The sequence below is a fragment of the Numida meleagris genome, chromosome 2, assembly GCF_002078875.1.
Source record: "Numida meleagris isolate 19003 breed g44 Domestic line chromosome 2, NumMel1.0, whole genome shotgun sequence".
Classification (NCBI taxonomy): Eukaryota; Metazoa; Chordata; class Aves; order Galliformes; family Numididae; genus Numida; species Numida meleagris.
Window position 1 is genome coordinate 28,702,426 of NC_034410.1, and position 22,626 is coordinate 28,725,051.

Sequence of the window (22,626 nt, forward strand, 5' to 3'; positions counted from 1 at the left end):
TACAAAGCAGTTCTGGGAAGCTCTTTAAGATTAAATTCCAGAACTACATGACTGATGTGCTAATGATATACTCGTGATATTAGGCAAGCGTTACTTCGATGCAGTTATAGACTTAAGCAGATCATTCACCTAAACAGTAAAATGATCTCCATTCAGATTTAAGTGACCATTACATCTCAATGTGATTTTAAAAGACCAGGTTAAAATTTTGTCTTGATATCCCTTTCTTTGGACAGCAATGCAGTGAACTAGCCTGATTCCTTGAAGTTTTCTTGCTATGCCTCTTCTTTGGGAGAGAAAAGGTAGCTAAGAGAAAAGATCCTAAACACAGAGTAACTTTCTATGATTTCCTGAAGCTTCTCAGACAACGATCATTGAATCAGTATGTATTCAGCCTTCTTATGACACATGGCAAGTTTAGGTGATAAGTGTGTTGAAGCATATATTTTTCTTAACCAATTTAATAATAAGAGATGCTTGGTGTGGAAATGCTCAGATTTCAGTTGAGAATGATCTCTGCAGACTCTGCTGTTGAGCACCAGTAAGTGCGGTACACTTTATTCATTTATGTCAGGAAAACTTTATTCACTCAACACAGAAATAATAATTTTTTAATCTATTATGGTTTATTATGCTGTTCCTGATGCTTTGCAAGAACACTTTTTTTTTTTCAAGTTAAATATTTTCAAGCTTCAAGAAAAATGATGAAAGAGAACACAGTTTGGCTGAATTTAGCATTGCAAACACGATGAGACACACTGCTGGCAATGCTCATCTCTTGTACTCTGGCCAGATAACAGAATATTTTGTAAGACAATAGTGTTGGTACAGGTAGTGTTGTCATGCTTGCCCTGTGACAGAGCTGTAATCCTCTGCTATAGTAACTGCTTGTAAACAGAATGAGGAATCACTGTATCCAGGATTCCGGCTGAAGGCACTCAAGGGTGGGAACACTGGCTACTACGTGGTTTTTAGTTTTTGTAACCTTAGCTCAATAGAATATGGGAGATGGGACTTCAAGGCAGCTGGCTCTCAAGTGAGGAAATAACAGAAGTTCTCTCTGAGAACAGAAGTGACAGCCCAGAAGGAAGAGAAAACCAGCTGTAGGTTCCAGATGCCAAATAGAAACCCTAGAGATCAAGCATTTGAAGGTAGAAAAAAGCCTTTTTCATCCCCTCCTAGGGCTTCTATTGAAGGATTGGCAGCATCAGGATGAAATGAGGTGGTGACAGACTATTTATTTAATTATTAAATCATTGTTCTCATATTCTTTGCTAAGCTTCTGTTGCTAGGAGTCAAGATTATTGCGTTACATAAAATTTTCTGTTACTTTGTTGATCGCTTCTCACAGCCTAGGTGTAGTTTCAGACTGATTCACTGAGTAATTACAGTTGATGTTCAGTGCTTCTTGGTTCGAGGACCTGATCTGAAGTGATGAAGAATCTGAGAATTTTATCCCATGATAAGTGAAAGATAAAGGACATATATTGAGGGAAGTGCAATTTAAAAGGTCATTTAGGACCTAGATGCATTGTTATTCCTAAAATTCCAGAAGGATCAAAGCAAGCTGGTTGTTTGCATCATAACAAAGAGATTCATTTCTGAATATCTCAACAGTTAGTTCCTGACATTCATCTCTCTGTCTTGTATTACTGGTTGATTCAGCATACTGCTTAGAGCTTATACAGCGTAGTATATATCCCAAAGCAGTTTCTCATACTGGATGTTACTCTCTAGAAAGAAGGAAGACTGCTTAATACTTGCTTCTCTTAAGTAATTATGTGGTTTTAAAATGAAAGATGGCTTTTGGCAGTAATTAGAACTGAGTTGCTTGAATTCTGTTTCAGACCTGAAGAAGCAGTTATGTCAGAGATTACTTTTTTTCCAGACACTGTTTATCTAATAATGTGCTGCATTTCTGTAGAAATCTCTTACCACCAAAATTTAAGGTGTTTTTTTGTGAGAAATAGTGAAAATGAATAGTAAATCGTACCAGTAATTAAGATTTTTGTTTCATCTAGCTGACTTTTTTTTGGTGTATGAAATTGGCTTTTTCTTGTACTGGCTAAACATTTTTTTTCTCCCCAGTAAATGGTGTTTTGCTTTTACAGTATGGGAATCAAATTTGTGAAAACCAGAGAACTCCTGCGACATCTGCACTTCAATTTGATAACCCTTTATTGATTTTGATTGGGATGATAAAAGCTTTCCATAAATGACATAACCTTTCCTCATGTAGTCTTTGAAAGTGTAGGTGTTTTAGAGCATCTCTTAGTGATGCATCTTCAAAGTCTCAAACTGTAAAGTCCTGTGATGCAATCTCTTCACCCTATCTGTGGGTGTTCAGGGAGCCCATGTTGTGATAGGGTGGCTTGTAGGAACCACTGATGTGCCTGTGATTTTTCTGTCAGAGAAAGGTAATTAAGTGGGTTTATCAAGAAGTACTCCTCTAATGATCTGTATAGTTGTGCTTTCCATCCTTTTTTTTTTTGTCTCACATTGTCTGCAGCTTTTTATCCATGTTCTGATTTCTACAAAAGGCTTAGGTTCCAGTTCAGCAAAGCATGTTAAGTTGACGTGTACCTGTGTGAATGCCTTGTCAGCAGTGACTCATATAGCCACAATAGTGTATAGGCTGTACTGTATATAGGCCCTATAGCTTAGTGAATTAGTTCTGATTTAGAGAAGAACATCATTCAGTAGATAACCTTGTGTAATTCCTCCCCCTCATTTACTATTTGCACGTAATAACGTTGGTGTAACCATGTATAGTGTTTTTCAGAATGGCAGGCATGGTTATGCATCTCTACGTGGAACTTTCAAAGCTTCTCAATAAACATACAATATAAATTAAAAATATAATAGATTTTCTTCTGCCAGAGGATTTCAGGGGTTTTTAGTAAGTGTTCTATATGTCTTTTTAAAATAAAGCAGAGGAAAAAATATTACACTATCTTTGAACTATTTGAGTGAAAAATTAATTTACAATTCTAACTCTGTGTGGCCTATTGTAGGACTTTTTGTCTGTGTAGTAGGAAGAAGAACGTTAAGGATTTAATTTCAGAGATAAATTCCTGGCTCATTAATCAATTATTGTTCTTTTAGAACATATTTTTCCTTTATAGTGCCTTTGAGGGATATTTTAATGAAAACTATCTGCCTCGAATGTTGTGAGTTGTAGTGATAGCTTAAAGAAAACGAACCTGAAAGGCATAGTTTATCTTTCAGTTAACATACTTAGTGTAGAATATCATTTAACATATTTGAAAAGTGCATAGGAGTTCTGTAGGTTTCTTTGTTAACATTCTGAGAAGATGAAATTGAGAGCTTTAAGCAGGTTGAAAAATCATTTGGAATTTAGGGTGACTATCTCATCTTTGAGATAAATGTTGCTATCTTACAGCAGTGCAGTTGCTTTATAAATTGTCCGTGTTTTGCAGCTTATGGATTTCTTTGTTTTTATTTTTCTTTAGCTTTATGGTAAGGGCTTAAGGTGTAATTACTCATGTAATTTTAAGCTGTCTGCTCATTGCAAATCCAATCAGAATAATTTCAAGTTTGGAAACTTGTGGTTTTTGGTTTGTTTTCATTTGATGGTGATTGTTGGGGTTTTTTGTGTGTGTGTTTTGCTGTATTTTTTTTTTCTTTTTGGAAGTATGTAAGTACGTAACTTCTGAGTTATAGACAAGCTTTGAGTATCTAGTTCTCCTTCGTAGTTGTTTGGAATGATTCTTCATCCTTCACCCAGTGAGTTTGTTTTTTTGTTACAAGAGTTATGGTTATTCATGGTTAAAGGAGTCTAGATGAAATTGGAAAGTTTGCTTAATTATTTGAATCGTTAAAATTTAAATCTGATAGGAAAGAAGAAAAAAGCCCTTATTTTTAGCTTTCTAGTGGTAAAGCGTGATGGCGGCTTTCTTTACTTAATGTTTTCTTTAACATGTAATATGCACGTAGGGTTCCTGTGTGTCTCCTTCCTCTCTCTGGAAGGAGTTTCAGATTTAGAGCACGCTCTTATCTGAGGTACCATAGTTAGATGTCTGAAATTAGATTAGTTAAATTATTTTTAATCTAATTTTGAAGCAGGATTATTGTTATGTTGTCTGAGGTGGTTGTATGGAAACAAATAAGTCCTGTTAAAGAAGAGTGACAAACTGCAAGTGTTCCTTGTAGTATGGAGAAGAAAGGGAAAAAGAAAAAAGTAATTAGATTTTGACTGATTTCTATAATAACGATTCTGTTGTGAAAGTGTCATAGAATCTAGATGGACTCTCTTTAAAGGTAATGAAAAAATCCTGACATTGAAATAGAGGTCTTCCATTAGATTGACTTCATAATCATTTTTAAAATATGTTTTCTCTTACTCAAAGTTGCATGAATTTCTAGTGAACCCTTCAAAGACCATTCAGACTTTTCTTTTCTTTTTTTTTTATAGTTGCATTAAAATCTTCAAACTCTACAAGATTAGAAAGAAATGGCATTCAGGAAAACAGAACAGCAAAACTTGGAGAGGGGATGCAGATCTTGGAAGGAGAACTCTTACTGCAGGTATGTTTTGCAGTGGATCTATTATGCATCCATTTAAATTAAAATAATGATGTTAGACTATCTCTGTCATACTGTTTATTCACTGGTGAAATAGAAAAAGGAAATTTTCCTATTATCAGATTATTGCCTCCTTTTCTTTAGGTTAATATTGTACCACTCTTGCACTTTTAGCTGGAGGTACTTGTGACTTTGAAGAGCAGATTTTAATCTGCTAGGAATCTCTTAGCTCTTGCTTTATGTCAATTCTTAGAATTGTATTTTTCCATTCTTTGCACCTATTCTTTGGTCTTAATATCTCTATTGACCTTAATGAATATTGTTAGATACGTCAATTATTTACTACAAATTTGATCACTAACTTAAAAAAAAAAAAAAAGTTCTCTTTAAAAGACCTTAGGCTTGTGGAAATATCTTGATTTCTCAGTGATTTCTGGTTTGAGAGAACCTAGAGTTCATAGTGTAGGTTCAGGAGGAATTTTAAAATACTTCCAGTAACTTTTAGTCATATGAAAGACTGGAGAGCATTAATGAAAAATGATGTGTGGGGTTTTTTTTAATTATTTAGTTTATTTTAATATCCTAGCATGTCAAAGTATATGAAATAAAATGATACAATATTAAGTCCAAATGAAACTCAAGAAATGGCAAAGATAAGCATTCCATTGTTCTGATTAGTTTCACAAAAGTATTTTACTGTGACCTTCAACTCCATTTGAAATATGTTCAAGATCTATCTTGTATGCTCATCTTCCCCACTGGCATATCAGAAGTGTCAAATTATTAGGTTGATCAGAGGCAGTGATTTGCTTAGAAAAAAATAAATTTGACTGTTCAGAAGGTAGAAATGAAAGCAGCTCCTAAGAATCTTGCAAAACATTTACTGTAAATTTAATGCTAATGGAAAATTGTTTCCCAACCAACTGAAAAAGTAGGACATGAGTGTACTTTTCTAACTTTAATAAAGTATGACAAAGAACTATAAGGGTGTTGTTAGAGATAAGCATCCAGTTATGCAAAATATCTAAAAAGATATGGCATAGGCTTACATTGGAGTCATCTAATTGTTTAATGTTAAATGTCGTTAGTTTTTATGACTACTAAGAAGTTCTGTGATGAAACTGCTGTAACAAAAAGCTTTCCAATATGAAAACAAAATAGATTGCATATTTATTACTGTAAATTCTAACCCCTAGGGAGGTGAATAAATTAACTGAACTTCTTAACTGAATTTCTTGATTTGTAAATATTTTATACTTTAAAAAGTCATTCATGGGAATGAAGAAGCGAGTAGACTTTTCTTAAGGAATGTAAGAAACTAAGTGATGAAGATGGGGAATTACCTAGAAGATATGGAGTATCCATAAGATGTAAATAATTGTAACTGTCTGGTCTTCTGTCTGAGCTCAGGAGTTTTTTCATCATTTGTATTTCCATATATTACTCCTGACGATGAACGTTTCCTTTTATTCTCTATTTTTTTGCAAAGGTGGTATGAATATATACTGTATTGTTTATTGCTCGTTGCCCTTTTTTCTCATTCATAACAAACAGAAAAATGAGATATCTTTACTTTCCAGTATAAAACTCATTTTTCTTACCAATTCAACGTATGGTGGAAGTAGAAATCAAAAACATCAGCGTGCCTTCCTTAAAAGTAAGCTATATATCCCTTAAAATTACGTTAAATTATTTCAAAGTCTTAATTTAGATGCCTTATGATATGATACACAAGTGGAATTTCCAGTCTCTAAGATTTTTTTAAAACACTTTAATGAACAATTTTGCAATTGCCTTTGTATTTAAGAGTAATGAGAGTATTTTTGTGTAAGCCAAAATAAAATCTCCGGTGCTCCAAAATAATAAACTCAATGAGAAATTTCATTATAGGTCTAGGGGTGATTATTTTAGGATTAGATTTTGCTAAAAGCTCTGTAATAGTCAATACCATGTTTATTAACAGACATGGATACCTGCATATTTTAACGAACTTTCAGCAATACTTTGTCTTAGATATCTAGGCAAAAAAAAAAGCGCCAATTGTTTTACAGGATTTCTTGGCTTACATAAGGCATCTGATTTCTGCAGTAACAGTCTCAAAATGAACTGTCTGACAGAACCATGATAAAACGTGATTGAATTCCAGGTGAAGGAACCATTTGCCTTTTTCACTGATTGGATGAAGAAGAATCTTTCTTTGGCTTTGTATGAAACAAAACAGGATGAGTAATTTTAACATGTGGCACAGGGTTAGACCCTATACGGTTCACAGAAGTTTTCTATCAACCACTTGAGGTGAAATCCACTGCAAAGTAGGTCAGTGGAGGACACAAGCACCTGTCGTTGCAGTTTTTCTACTCCTTTGGGATTGGTATGAACTTCATCGATCTCAAGGATTTTATGTAACTGTTCTGAGACACTTTGAACCTCAAGATGTCTTGGACTGGCTTCACTGTTTCAGACTTCTTTATAAAGAAGTTCATACTGTTTTGAGATAGAATTCTCTAAACTGATATAAGGAGGTTTTAAAAAGCTTGTGTTGATGAATGAGAATAGATGAAGTGTCTCCAAATTAAATAGGAGCACTTCACAGAATTGTTATTCATTGCATCATGTGTACTTTACACAGAATTCACCAATCTTTTAATCAAATAGTTAACTTGTCTTAATTAGATGATTAAAATAACAAGAAACAATAAAACCATATCCCTGCAAAATACAGAAAAGCAACTGCAGTGATTACCATAGTATGGTGCCACAGGGGTTAATGGTTGTGGATAAATGATGCTGTTTCATAAGAAAAAGATATTACTAAGTTGTTACAGTAACAAATAGAATATCTTTCGCTTACTTTACAGTTTCTAATAGTTATGATAATTTTGCATAATGAAGAGTATTAAAAATGTTTTTTTGAGTATGCTGGCCAAATTCAACTTTGAATGCAGCTGAGGAAATTAAGTGGCACAACATACTTAATTCAGTCCCTCGAGATGGCCTTTTGTTAAATCTTGACTGAAATCCATAGAAGTAAATCAGCACCTTTCAGATGAGCTGCCAAGTCACAAATGTTCTGTTTGCTATCACAACAATTGCCATGAACCATATTGATTTGGAGTTCAGATAAATGTCCTTTGCGTGACTTTGAACAAGGAGCCACTCAGTCTGCTTCTACATGGAGGGGGAAATCTCTTCGAAAACATTGTTTGCTTGCAACAGTCAACTTGTGCAGAGGTCTTCTATTTTAAGTAGGCTATAAAATGTTTGTTGGACTATATAGGGGCTCTTGATCACTTGATTTCCTGTCCACTTAGGCCTGTCTGTGCTATGAATAGAAGCGATTTTGGGAATCAGTTTGTGATGTTGCTCTCTTTTGTACTGCAGACTTTTGAATGTCCTGAAGGCGTGAACTGGGGCTATTACTGGATAAGCCTATAGCTCTTCATGCTGCTGCCTCTCAGCTCCTACTATCAGGAGTAAACAAGTCATCAACAAGTTTTGGCTTCTCCCCTGACTCATTTCCTGGAATTTTCCAGAACATTTTTCCTCCTTAGATGCGGTTTTCTTTATTGCGTCATGTGTACTTTAGAGCGAGGTGATGACGAATCCTTCTGTTTATGCTGTAAGATAATGATATGTTTTTGTATTCTTCACAATTTATTGTGACATTAGGGTATAGGTAAAATTAGAGCCACAATTATTATCTGGAAAGTTGTCTCTGAAGCTGACACACTGATGTATTTTCTTCCCAGGCATTAAATGGCTTTGTATTAGTTGTGACAGCAGATGCTCTGGTTTTTTACGTCTCATCTACCATCCAAGACTACCTGGGTTTCCAACAAGTAAGATTTTGTTGTTTTTTTTCTTTTTTTGTTTCAGAAATTTTGGATAGTTTCTGAGTGCGCTAGTGTTTAGGGTCTGACAGTGTGATAAAATTCACAGTCAGATATTCTCAGTTGGATTACTTTGAAATTGTGTTACTTTTCTATCAGTTTATGTAGCCAAAATGGGATCTCAAGCCAAGCACAACAGGAATACTATTTCCAAAGCTGAGTTAGGCAAGATAGGAAATTTTCACACTTAATTAGTCTTTACTGGAACAACTGTTTGAAATTTATACTGTGGTGTTACCCAGTTTATGATGCTGAATGAGACATAATTCAATGGGAAGGTAATTATTTTAATGGAAACCTTTCATATAAAATTAAGTCCATATGCTCTGAGGCTTTTTAAAGAATCTATTCAGTGATTATAGTAATTTAAGGTTTTTAGTTCACTGTTTCTCTCCATTCCTTCCCACTCATTTATTTATTAATTTAAATCAAGCGTTTGTTAATTACAATTTATCAGGAAGATCATGTATGGCCTTGCAAACCACGTACCAAAATAGTAAAGGCCAAGATCACATGTTCTCTAAGGAATGCAGCTCCTGGGATTAGTTTATGTTAAGCTGTACTGGTTCTTATTTGTGCGTGGGAGTTAGATCAATGAACAGATTGATCCAAAGATGGTCCAAGTGATGCTGGCTTTGGCAATCCCTGCCCCTTTCTTCTTCCTGTATACAGAATTTCTGTTAGCCAGTAGCCCTTCTCTGGGTGATATTGGAGACTGCACTTGAATTACTGAGTACTGCATAGATTACAGCAATTGAATTTAGCTTTATATAAATACACTGGTACATAAATTGAATGATTTGTGCCATGACATCAGATTTTTTAAAAATGTGCTGAATTACAAATGACCTTCTTGTTCAACCATGGGCTACATCTCTGCAAAATACATTTGTGTGTACTGCGCTTCTGTGGTGAAATATTTCCACATCTGTAGTTCTCAGTTAATATCTGTTTTCACATCTGTTGGGTACTGGACAATGATAAATTCAATTGATGCCTAAAAATAGAGGAAAACTCTGCTTGGTCTACAAGTTTAGCTAACTGATAAGAGTTTGTGGAATGTTTGTGTAAAAGAAAATATTCCAAGCAAAACATTATTATTCCTTAAGTTACAGATTGTTTCAGTGTTGGAAAATGAAGGAAAATGCTTGGAAAAAAGAAGTGTATAAAATTTGTATAGTAGTGCCAATAAATCATATACGTGATTTAGAAGTCCGGAAGGTCTAAAAATTTGCATTTCTGGCAATCTTTTCTGGAAAATATTGATTCTTCTTTGAAATTTATCAAGGCAAAATTTGAGTTCTACTTTTGCCAATTCATCTTCATTTCCTTAGATCTGTGTTTTATTTTAAAATATTTTGTGTTTATATAATGGCTGGATTTTTGATTTATGTGGAAAACAAGCAATTTAATTCCTCTTAGTTGACTTATACTTCTATTGAATGCTGTGGGTGGATTTTTCCCCCTTAATTATGGTTGTCTTTTCCTCCTTAATTTCTTTCATCAATTGATCCTGGATGTTGTAACTTTGTCATTTAGATCATACTCCTAACCATGCAAATGGTGATAAAACAAGAGCTTAATAATTACAAATTTTAATGCATTCTTGAGGACCGATAATGCTTTGAACTAATGTTCAGAATCTACTTGGTTTAGTTTTGGAAGTTCTGTGGTCTTCAGTGACTTTTGTATTCCTGTAGCACCTAGAATGGGTCAGGTCCAAGTACCAGCTGGCAAGTATTTTATTTACCAGTATGTTGGATGAAATGATTTATACAAAACATAAGCATAAGAGTTCTAGGCTTGCTTAGATAAAAACAAGTTTAAAAAAAACAACAAAAAAAACCTTGAAAATGATGGTTCTTTTGTAAGGTAATACTTTATATTATTATTTTATGCGTTTGCAGTCATGGGCATGACTGATTACTTCTCTGTGCTGCCAAAAAGTGTTTCATGGAGTTTTCCTATATGCATGCAAATGTAAGTTTTTATTCCTGAGCAAAGATTATTTTGTTACGCCAGTAGCAATGTTGACAGACAACTTTCCATCATATTGTCAATGAAGATTTATATTCTTCTTTCTTTCCTTCCTTCTTCCTTTTTGTATGTAGTCTGATATTATACACCAGAGTGTATTTGAATTGATTCACACTGAAGACAGACCTGAGTTTCAACGTCAGCTACACTGGGCATTAAATCCTGCCCAGTCTGGGGATTCTGGGCAAAGTGGGCAAGGTGAGAACGCAGCTAACTTTCATGTTTGCTTATCGGATTACTTTTTTAAAAAGACGTACATATATATAAGAAAAAAAAAAACCTTTTGGATCCTTTCATATGAGCAAAGGAAGGAATAATGACTTTCAAATATACTTGAATTTTATGGATATTTCAGCCAACAATATAAAAGTGTTATTTTTGCGTTTTAAATAAGCACTGCTATTTATAGCGCAGCATCACAAATGTACTAATTTTGCTCTACATTGAAAGACTTCAATTTGGAGCAACAACTGAATGTCTTGTGTTTCATATACTTACCATGGAAAATAACAAAGCAGTTAATCCTACAAGTTTGTGTTGCAAACAGTGAGAAGTGGGCAGTTTCTTTTGGTGGTATAATAAATGCAGAAGGTTGTGGTGTGTTTTTTTTTCCTCTTTGTTCGTGCTCAGTTATACCTCATATATAATCACTGTATGAATGGGAAAGTGATTTCTCTGGAGTAATGTTCTCCCTTTCACATCTGCTATTCCTGATAACAGATTATGACACCAAATTTATTATCTTAAGAGCACCAGCAGACAATTGGGTATGACAGCTTCTTAAAGCACTTCAGGCTGATAGATATATTCCATGACTAATACTAGTTAAAATGTTATGGTGATGTGGAATAGTGCTTTCCTGGTTGTGGAAAAGTTTTGTTCCTCCATGCCTATTACTGTGCTATGTGTGCTGCCATGTCAATCACTGCTTCTCTTGGGAATAAAAGATGGTATAGATGAGCCTTTAAGACCAAGTATTATGCTTATTAGTTTTAGGTTGTCACATGTTATCATGACTGATCCTTATGTGATCTGCTATACTGGGAAACTATTGAGGAAAAATACATTGCATGCAGATCAGAACAGAGATGTTTTTACAGATGTCTACGTGCAATATGATAAGCATTAGTCTGCCTGACAATGATGACGAAACTATTGAGACAGTTGTAATTCTTCATTTTGCACAACAGTTGTTTAAATATATATATGTTACTCTTTGATTATAGATTTTTTTTAATCCAGAAAAAAGGTTTTTTAATAAATTAACCATTCATAAAGCAATTAAAAACCCTTAACAATTTCCCATTATTGTTTTATAGTTGAGAAATGCCATGATTTGACAGGGAAATCTTAAAAAAAACAAAAACAACAACAAAAAAAAAAACAAAAAAAACCCCTGATGTTACTTGTTTGGCACACAGCTCAGCATATTTCAGTTTCTCATTTAGTGGACAATGCTTACATTATCAGTGGATCAATCTACACAAAATCCAATGGAAAACATTCTACACAATTAATTAATATTGCAATTTAGACTAGAAAACAGCTGCTTCCACTCAGAAGTCATGTTTTTATGTGGTGGCTTTCTATTTACCTCAGTGTGAAAAGGTTGTGTTTGAATATTGTGATACCAGGCTGACTTGGCATCAGATTTCACTAAGCAATGGAGGTATTGCAAATGCTGAGCAGGATTACAAACAATAGTATGTTTTGTACCTTGTGTTACTAGCTTACTAAAAGCTGCTAAATTATTTTCATGCCTCAAATAGTGTAAAGTGCTTGGATGTTGAGGATTTTTAAAATGAATTTAGATTCATAACAAAGGATAAATGCTATGATCGTAAGGAACCACCCATTTTTGTAAATTCAGTCTGCTTCCTTTTAAATGCATCCAGCAAACATTATGTAGATATTTATAGATATGTTATAATTGGGCTCAGACTTAATCACAGATTCCGGTCTCAGTCTGGGAACTAATTATGCTCCAGTTAGCCTAGACTGTTCACTTCTCAGTGCTCTGGTATGCTGCTAGACCACGGGTTTCCTCAGCTGTTCCTGGGCCTCCCAGACACTCTTCCCAGCCCTGGCTCAGAGAAGTTTGCAAGATTCTGATTTTTTTAGTCCCAGATATCTGCTTCAGGGCATCAACTTTCTCATAGAGACTGTAGACTTTCTGCCTCACTAGCTTACACCTTTCTCAGTTGTAGTTGGTTCTGAAGGAGTAAAGTCCTGGCATTAGCAAAGGGACACAAATATTAGGAATACTTGGAAGAAAAGACGTTTTAGGGGCTTCCTTCATGCTGATACTTGTTTAATGTCAGTGCTGATAAATGAAGTGTGTTAACTATTTAGAGAAAACCTTAACTAATGTGTTTACAGAGATTCTCAGGGATGTCAGAGTTGGCCTTTTTGAAAAATGAAATTTACAGACTGTTTCTTTCACCTTTCTTCATTATCCTTGTTTGCTTCTTCAGAGAGCATCTGACTCATTTCAGCATCTCTTAGAGAAGTGATGCCTCAGATACAAAAGTGTTGAAAATTCTCACCTGCAATTAAGCTATTCAAAAAGAAAAAAAAAACAAAACATTAAAAAGTCTGCAGCAGTAGGATGTAGGGAAGTAAGTTTGCTTTTACCTGCTGAGAGCTGTCCATATGACAAGGTAATTTGTTTTTTTCTAATATCAAAGTTAGGTGGCAACCATCTGAATCTGAATGTCCTTACGTATAGGATCAGCTCAGCTCATAATAGTGGCCTTGGTAACATACAGTTCTGCTGATGGCTGTAATTCCAGCATTTCCCTTCTCGTACTCGTTATCAGCTGAGGCTCTTTTTTGCTCCATAACTTGAGGTTTTTTCATCAAAAGTTGAGCTTGCACTGTTGCTCTTTTAAGAAAAAGAGGAGTCTCCTAATGCTGTTATCTGGTGAGCTGGATGACTCAGCATTCCTGTTAGATTTATACGGCCCTTGGTTTGCAAGGCCTCTTGCTTGAGCTTTCAGCAATGTCATTTGTCTCCAATTCAGTCCCTTGAATTGACAAGAGATTGACTGGCAGTTAGTCGTGATGGATCTGTCGTTGTACCAAACATGTAGCATATCTGTAAGTTTTTTCAGCTGTCCAAAAGACAGAATTGTGTTTCAGAGTACATAGTGTGGTGTGTGAGCAAGTGGCATACCATCTCTGACACCATCTCAAAGTCTAGAAGGTCAATTTGGAATCATTCTGCAGTACTGGTATTTGTACATGCATGGTAAGCAGTTCTCTCAGAGTATATGAGAGAAGGTTTTTCGTCCTGGTGGATGAAAAACTTAACATGAGCCAGCAGTGTGCTCTTGCAGCTCAGAAAGCAAATGTCATCCTGGGCTCCATCAGAAGAGTGGTGGCCAGCGAGGAGAGGAAGGTGATTGTCCCTCTCTACTCTGCCCTCATGAGGCTCCATCTGGAGTACTGCATCCAGGTCTGGGGCCCCCAATAAAAGAAAGTCAGGGAGCTGTTGGAGAGGGGCCAGAGGAGGGCCACAAAGATGATCAGAGGGCTGGAGCGCCTCCCCTACAAAGACAGGCTGAGGGAGCTGGGCTTGTTCAGGCTGGAGAAGAGAAGGTTGCGGGGTGACCTTATTGCAGCCTTCCAGTACTTGAAAGGGAGCCTACAAACAGGAGGGGAGTCAACTCTTTACAAGGGTAGATAATGGCAGGACAGGGGGAAATGGTTTTAAGTTGAAGGAGGGAAGATTTAGGTTAAATATCAGAGGGAAGTTCTTTACTGAGAGAGTGGTAAGGTGCTGGAACAGGTTGTCCAGAGAGGTTGTGGATGCCCTGTCCCTGGAGGTGTTCAGGGACTGGTTGGATGGGGCCCTGGGCAGCCTGGTCTAGTATTAGATATGGAGGTTGGTGGCATTGCCTGCGGTGGAGGGATTGGAGCTTGATGATTCTTGAGGTCCCTTCCAACCCAAGTCATTCTATGATTTTATGATATGGACTAATTTAAAAAATACAAAGATATAGCACTCTTAAAGCAATGCTTTACACTGTTGTTTTTTTCTTTATTTGTATAAAGGTATGAATTACTCAGGAATGAGCTTTTTTTTTTAGCTTTTTTAAATCTTAATATGTATTGTAAACAAGATTGCTTTGCTAAATTTGCTTTAAGTGGACTTGCTCTGGTGTCTGTGTATATGTGGTCTCATACAGAACATATGTCTTCTATCAGCAGTTTATTGATCTACTTTCTGTTTTTACTTTATATTCCAAATGTTTAAGTCTGTTTCCTAAATGCCACTTGGCAGCACATGCTTATCCTAAAGTGGCAGAAGATTTATCAGGTTGTTATCCTAGTTGTTAGTCATGTGACTGGGTAATTTTTTTTTTATTTTTTAAGCAAAAGGACCCTGGATTCTGGAGCTATGGAGCAGTAACTATGACATTTTGTTGATCAGCATAGCCCAGAAGAAATATTTTCCCTGTTTAGTTGTGAAATACTACTAATGTTTTGGGTTTTTTTTTTGGCATCTAGTACAAAAGGTGCTCCGATTGATTTATTGCAGTAATTCTCTAAAGTTGCCTCTTCTTATTTATTGCTCCCAACAGCTTCTATCTGAGCGTCTGGAAAGCAACAGCTTCACAGCTTGATTCTGTCTACTGAGCTTTTGAATGATCAGTTCTTAAGAGTTACTGTTACTGAATGTCTACGTCACTTTAGAAGATCTGTCTTAGCAGTGGGGCTGTATTCTCTGGCCGATCTGCTCTTTGCAACTGATTCAGAAGCTAGGTTACTAATTAAAATAATGTGGGTTTTTTGTTTGTTTGCTGGGTTTTTTTTGGTTGTTTTCAACTTAAAATTGTATGCAGTTCAAAAATACTGTAACCTTTAAAGTGTAATCCAGTTGAAGAACTGATACTTAATCTGGTGCTGTAATTGATATAAGTTCTGAGGATGTTTCCAGTTTACATTGTTCTTGCTCAGGTCATGACCTAAAGCTTTGTTTATGAGGCAGAAGGTGATTTGTTATAGATAGCCTTCACTAGGTGTTCTTCTAAAAATAATCCTTATAAATAATCCTTTCCTGTAGGAGATAATGGCTTTTCACAGCCAGCAAACTATTATAACCCAGACCAACTTCCTCCGGAGAATTCTTCCTTTATGGAAAGGAATTTCATCTGCAGATTACGATGTCTCCTGGATAACTCATCTGGGTTTCTGGTGAGTTTGGACTTATGTAAAAACTTCCACACGTGCTTGAATCTGCATTGTGCCTACAATATGTACAACGTCTTTATTTTAGTTACCGTAGATATGTGAGGGTTTGACTTAGTATATTTCAGTTAGTGACACTAAAGGACAAAGAATATTTCTGGGTCCCCATTTAACATGTTGCAACTGGGGGCAAATTCTCTCATTTCTCGTGGCTTAGTTTTCTACGTGAAGTATGAATAATTTTTTTGTGGAGCAATATATAGTTTGTGGATTACAAACTGCTACAAAGATTATTTCAGTTGACTATCATGAAATGAAGGAAATCATAGAAAATTATAGGAAAACTACAGTTTTACTGCACTTACTCTTTTTTTCTGTATACACTTTGTTTTAATGCTGTGGATTTTAAAAGAACTAATATGAGTTTGTGATCTAAGTGACTATGTACGAATCTAATTGTTTATATAAGATTTTTGCAGTTGTACATAATTGCATATAATGTGTTAATGACTGAGATAAATGAAAAGCTATGTTAATTGTATATATGTATAATACCACGTTCAGTAGAAATTTTAAAATCCCAAAGGACATTTGCTTTTCTATCACAAAACGTCCTTCCCACTAGTTCTCTTTCTAGTGAGTTTATTAATTTCTATGTCTTTAAGCTGTATGTTAAGAGGAATAACAACAGTACTCAGTACTTGTTTTCTAACTTCTTTGTATGCCATGCTAAAATGTTGAATCTGATGGGTCTAAAAAAAAACCAAGTATATATTTTACTTAAGAACAGAAATATCTGCATCTTAAATATCTCCAGCTTGTAAAGATTACTTTTTTCATAATCCTAAGGCTATGAATTTTCAAGGACGATTGAAGTTTCTCCATGGACAAAACAAGAAAGGGAAGGATGGTGCTGCATTGTCTCCTCAGCTAGCTCTGTTTGCAGTAGCTACTCCCTTGCAACCACCTTCCATCCTTGAGATACGAACCAAAAACTTCATCTTCAGAACAAAACACAAACTGGATTTCACACCTACTGGCTGTGATGCAAAGTAAGTAAATTATTCTGCATAGCATTCCCCTATTTGCTGATGAGTTTCAAGTATGGGTTTAAAATGTAAAGCTAGTTACTATTTCAGTCAGTACTGAGTTAGTATCTGTTCTGGTTTTTCTTTTCAGCCCTGATAGTACGTAAAGTAAAGTTTACTTGGTGTGCTTTCTGGAAAGGCATATTGGTTTCTCACTCTCAATCTTTTAAAAAGTAGAACAAGACAAACACCAGACTCATTTAATCTGCAATAACACAAAACTAATAAATTAGAGAAGAAGAAAAATTTTGTTTCATCTGGTTGAAGCCTGGTTTTAGAAATGATAGAACAAGTGTTTCTTTTTGCTCTGGAAATGTCATTCCATTCAGATAGATGTGAAATGCAGTTGAAATGTTATTCACTACAAATTCAGTCAGTTTTTTTGTACTATGACTTTAACCTAATTTCAAACAATTATTTTTTTCCTTTAAAAAAACTGGAGAAGCTATTGTGTTGTTAGATCAACGTAACTAGGTATTAAGATAGCAAAAAGCCTGCTAAGGTGATTCGTTATGTAAAAGCAAAGTCTTTCCTTCTTCCCTTCCTCCTATTTTTGACTGATAATGCAGAGTTTCCAGACTCATTTTCAGTGGGATATTTTGTATGTGTCATACTTAAGGAATAACTTAGAGTTGAATTATTCAATATTATTTGTACTGATAAACCAAAATATTTTTATTAGGTTCTATAAGGTTATGCAAATGAGAGTTGCTAACAAAGTGTTAACTCAAGCTTTTTATTTTCTCTCTTTTTATTTTCATTATACATCACTGGAAACCTTCAATTTTTGTCACATTTTACTCTTCTTCACCTATTGTTCCCGTTTCCTACTTTTTTTTCCATTCTTTTCTACAACCATTTCTTTGCCACACATCCCATTTCCTATTCTTTATTATTTCATTCTTTCTATAATGCATCTCATAGCACTCTCACAACTGCTTTAATGTTCTTCATCTCCCTGACATACAGTAACATATTGCATTTTATTCATGTTCAATCCGGACAGCTATTTCCAAGAGATACATCACAGAAGTATGGGCATGCTTAAATATAAGCCCAGGGCCCTAAACCATTCAGTAACAAAAGAGATGTCATTCAGAGATGCACTTTTGTTTTTGAATAATTTTGAAAAATTGCAAATAATAAACTCTACAAAAAGTTTTGCATAACTAAAGTCAGAGCCCTACTTAATACTATATGCAAGAAGTAAAAATAGATAAGTGCAGTGAGATGAGGCCAAGTAAAAGGTGTATTTCATTGAAACAAATGGGAGCTGCCTGTTGTAAAAGTATATGGTGAGCGGTATAGTCATTCGTTCAAAAGTATGGAATTTAGGAGTCTAGCTGAACTGTAGATATATCTTTTTTAATGATCTAACAATTTTGTAAACCTGTTTCTAGTCACTGAAGCCAACTTGGGGGACTGGTAAAAGTTTTATGATTTGTTAACTGCATTTTTTATTAGAACACTCATGTTTCCACATACAACTGATATTGCAGCAAAATGTAGGTAACATTTATGTCTGAAATGTTCTAGCCATAATTATCTTGCCTGGCATTTGTTCAGTGACATGGTTCATCAGCAGTGTTGCAATTTTTTGTTGTTAACTTTCAGAGGAAAGATTGTCCTGGGATACACTGAAGCAGAGCTGTGTATGAGAGGAACAGGATACCAGTTCATTCATGCAGCTGATATGCTTTATTGTGCTGAAAATCATGTCCGAAGTAAGCTCCATTCTTTAAGAAAGACTATGAAAAATGAAGTCATGTATTCCCAGTAAAAAATACAATGAAGTACTCTTAAATGTTTGTCGTCATTAACAAAAACCATACTATTCATTTTATGTGATCTTTTCCTCTTTATAAGTCTGTATACTGGATGAAGAGATATATTTAATATCCCTAGCTAGATCCTTTTTGGTTGTAAATTCCAGTTTTTGTCACATCTTGCTCTTTTCACTTCCTTCTCTGCTCAACCTGATTTCTGCTATTCAGCAAGTTCCTTTGGGCAAAGGGACTATTTCAAAGATTGCTTTTCCATTAGGAAATAAAGAAAGCATTTTCTTTTGATAAATGTATGATTTTTATGATAAATGATGATTGTTTTATTTCTTTAGACCCTTGTATTCAGGATGTTGTTGCCTGTCTGTGGTGGATATCTTACAATTACTTGTAATTTTGGCTTTTACTGCTTGTACTTAACAGTAATTTAAAATAGACACCTTGAAAAGTGGTCGATTGTCCTGTTGTACTAGGAATACATTATTAGTGCTGCAGAGAAAAGGGTGATTGAGGATGTACATTGCTCTGCAGAATGGGACTACTCTCATGACAAGCCAGATTTTCCTATTTTATTTCACTTGACAGTAAACAGTATGTTTACTCTTTAACTGTAGTGATGAAGACGGGTGAGAGTGGAATGACTGTCTTCAGGCTTCTAACCAAAGAAAACCGGTGGGCTTGGGTACAGGCAAATGCACGCCTTGTCTATAAAAATGGAAGACCAGATTACATCATTGCCACACAAAGACCTCTTACGTGAGTCATCATTGTATAAAGCAGTATTTTCCAGAAACTGAAAATTTTTTATTGATCTTGTTCACATTCAGAAAGTAGTTCTTCACTTTCAAATAAATGTCCTTTAAATCTGGAACTCCATGAAGAAAACCTCTATTTCCTAACAAACATTAGAAAGAATTTTGATAGTTCAGTACTTGTATGGCATAGTTCTTGCTTATGTATGAAATTTTTGACATTTTTATTTCATGTAAATAGTAAGAGTAGTACAAGTACCAAATTATTCCATCCAATGTATTTTTAATTCAGTATTCCCATTAGTGAAGATCAAAAAACCCAGCAGCAGTTACATGGAGGAAACTGCAAAAAATTAAGGTCTTTTGGTACTTAATTGAATTCCATATAATAAAGAATTTAGAATTATTATAGGTTAAATAATTTTTCCAGAAGAGTTTTTAAATTAATGAAAACTAATACTTAATTGCTGAAGTATTCATTTACTTGTTACATCAAGAAAAACACAACAAATGGAAAAAAAGGCCACTTACATTCATTTCAGCTACTAATGCACAGAAAATGGTGTATGCAGTCTAGCTTTAGTTACAAATGTAATATGTAAAGGTCGTATTACAGTCATAAGCTCCTTTTTTCATAATCTGCCTCTTGGCTCACTCAGTCAAGTTGAGCTGGAACAGCTAGGAATTTGAAAAATGCCTTCTGATAGAATCATTTATTTTTTTTATAATAATTCCAAGGGACAAAAAGATTACTGTAACTGTTGAGTTCTGCAGTATTATGCTATACATATGATTTATTTTCAGAGATGAAGAAGGAGCAGAACATCTACGGAAGCGTAACATGAAGTTGCCCTTCATGTTTGCCACTGGTGAGGCTGTGTTATATGAGGTAACTTTCCCCATGTCCAGCCTATCGGATGCCTCTCAGCCCAGGAATAAAACCACCATGGGAAAAGGAAGCAAAACTACGCTACATGGTGATTCTGTGGATCCAAACTCCCTTCTAGGTGTCATGTTAAGGCAAGATGAGTCTGTGTATCTCTGTCCTCCAGCGTCACACAAACTTTCCTTTGAGCGGAACTTCTTTGCAGACAGCAGGGACGAACTGGGTGGTGTTGTTAGCAGTGACTGGACAGATAGTCTCCTACCTGCTGGAAATCACAATATTCTCAAGCAGGAACTAATGGAGTGTTCCCAGGACAGTAGTGTTCCACTTCCTGAAGACAGTGCAGCGCTCTTTCAAGATAACAAAACAAATGATTTGTACAGCATCATGAAAAATCTGGGTATTGACTTTGAAGATCTAAAGTGTATTCAGGAGGATGAGGAGTTTTTTAAAACTGAATTATCTGGTATGGATGATATTGGGGACATCGACATCACTGATGAAATCCTGACTTATGTTCAGGATTCCTTAAATAAGTCTGACTTCTTATATTCGGGCTGTAACCAGCAGCAGCCCCTGGTCCAGAATGCCGGTTGCTTGGTACAGCAAGAATTAGATCAGCATCAAATTCATCAGCATCAGAAACAGCTCATGGAGCATCAGCAACAACAGCAACAGCAGCAGCTCTGTCAGAAAATGAAACATATGCAAGTCAATGGGATGTTCACAAATTGGAGCTCTAGCACCAGCATGCCTCTTTGCTCGCAGCAGCAGCCCCAGCAATACACATTCCCTGGCATGCAAACCACTGCTGCTGAGTTTTCTTACAAATCAGAAGTAAACGCTTCACCTTATGCATGTAGGCAAGAGTTTGTTCCTTACAAGCAACCCACAGCAATGATGCCACAGCTTTCTAACTTTTCCCAAATGGATTTCCCTGTAGCAGGTTTTGACAGATCAGCCTATTCTGCTTCTTCCAACTTGGAGGATTTTCTCGGTTGTTTGCAGCAGGTCCCTGAAAATCTTGACTGTGGGATAAACTCTGAGTCAGTTATGCTAACCCCCCAAACATGTTATGCGGGCGCTGTTTCTATGTACCACTGCACACAAGAAGCACAGCCAAACTGCATGGATCAAATGCAGTATGATCCCATGATGGCAAATCAGCAAACATTGTTAAACAAGGTATGGTAAAGCAGCATTATCACATTGCTTGTGTTTGGAATCACATTTTCAGTTGTTTTGGATGGCTGCTGGGATGCAGAGTTTGTCATAATTGAGTTGCTGAGTTGGAAGCTGGTGGGTTAGCAATGAGTAAATGTCCTTGCTTTGTTTTTTCATGAGACTGAACTGGGTTGCATCTGATCAAGTTTTTGTATATACATATCTGCATCCTGCTAGCTTTCTTTGGCACTAGTGAACTGGTCTGTTGTACCTACCAGTAATTTTCCCAGAGAGAGCAAAGGAGAAGCAGGTTGGTCAAAAGCTTGGAATTTTTTTGTGTACATTTTTAGGGGAACAGGATGATGTCAGTAATGTTGTCTAGCAGACTCATCTTCATAAAATGTGTTGTAAGGGTCTGGAAAAGTATCTAGCTGTTTAAATGTGACAGTGTTCTCTAGCAATTCAGATTCTTTGAAGATAGGTATGAGATTATAGTATCACACTGCATAAAATATTATGAACTATTGCATTTCTACACATACAGAAAAAATATTGTTATAATGTGGAGGTAAGGAAAAGCCAGCTTGTTCCTCAAGATACTGTTTAAGTCTGCTGAAGGCTGAAGGGGGGGAAATAATTACAATGACAAGTTGGGCTTTTTTTGCATTGTTCTACAGAGAGTGGAAATAAAAGCAGAAGAAAAGAGGAGTCTTGCTCTAGCACAAACCACAATTTCAAGTATAGCTTTACATAGGTAGAATTAATTTTAAAATTAAAAGAAGAAAAAAAGTCTAGTCGTTAAGACAGTTCCTGATTTTGCATAGCCATTGTTGAGGTCTTTTAATTTCTACCCTTTATTTCTGTTACAACTGCTTGAGAACAGAGGCACAATTCTTTTTTTAATCCAATGAGTTTATGTGGTAAAGTAGTGATCCTCCTGTAAATGCTTCTGCGTGTGTACAAGCATTTACCGAATTAAAGTATTAATTGGCATTTAACCTACCCAAGCCAGAGGTGAGGAATGCAAGTAGAACATACCCAGGTTTTTGGTATGCATGATACAAGTACAAAACATACAGTTCTTAAAACTGTTTAACTAGTGGAAAAAATATAATTACAGAATTACATAAATTTTGCTAGAACAGTTGAGAAAATATCCAAGGGCTGAAATATCATGAGATTACTTTGACAAGCTGCAGGCACAGGCTTGCACAGCACTTGAGTGTTTGTTGCAGAGCTGTGGCCAGTGTTATTAATCCTAGATAGTGCTTGATAACAGGGATGCAAAGC

General features: G+C 35.6%; 1 protein-coding gene across 7 annotated transcripts in view; it reads left to right on the top strand.

Moving 5' to 3' along the window:
* The window catches only part of AHR (aryl hydrocarbon receptor), a 97,932-nt gene that overhangs the window by 69,626 nt on the left and 5,680 nt on the right, over nucleotides 1-22,626 (top strand). For 4 of the 7 annotated variants that reach the window (XM_021389070.1, XM_021389071.1, XM_021389069.1 and 1 more), the window contains 8 exons: nucleotides 4,436-4,548; nucleotides 8,295-8,384; nucleotides 10,547-10,670; nucleotides 15,541-15,671; nucleotides 16,515-16,717; nucleotides 18,368-18,477; nucleotides 19,149-19,290; nucleotides 20,091-21,357. In XM_021389070.1, coding sequence (XP_021244745.1) covers nucleotides 4,516-4,548; nucleotides 8,295-8,384; nucleotides 10,547-10,670; nucleotides 15,541-15,671; nucleotides 16,515-16,717; nucleotides 18,368-18,477; nucleotides 19,149-19,290; nucleotides 20,091-21,357 — 2,100 coding nt within the window. In that variant the 5' untranslated portion in view covers nucleotides 4,436-4,515. Of the gene's footprint in view, nucleotides 1-906; nucleotides 945-989; nucleotides 1,152-1,203; nucleotides 1,223-4,435; nucleotides 4,549-8,294; nucleotides 8,385-10,546; nucleotides 10,671-15,540; nucleotides 15,672-16,514; nucleotides 16,718-18,367; nucleotides 18,478-19,148; nucleotides 19,291-20,090; nucleotides 21,358-22,626 lie in introns of those variants that run through there. The other 3 variants (XM_021389072.1, XM_021389068.1, XM_021389073.1) reach the window with 3 other exon arrangements.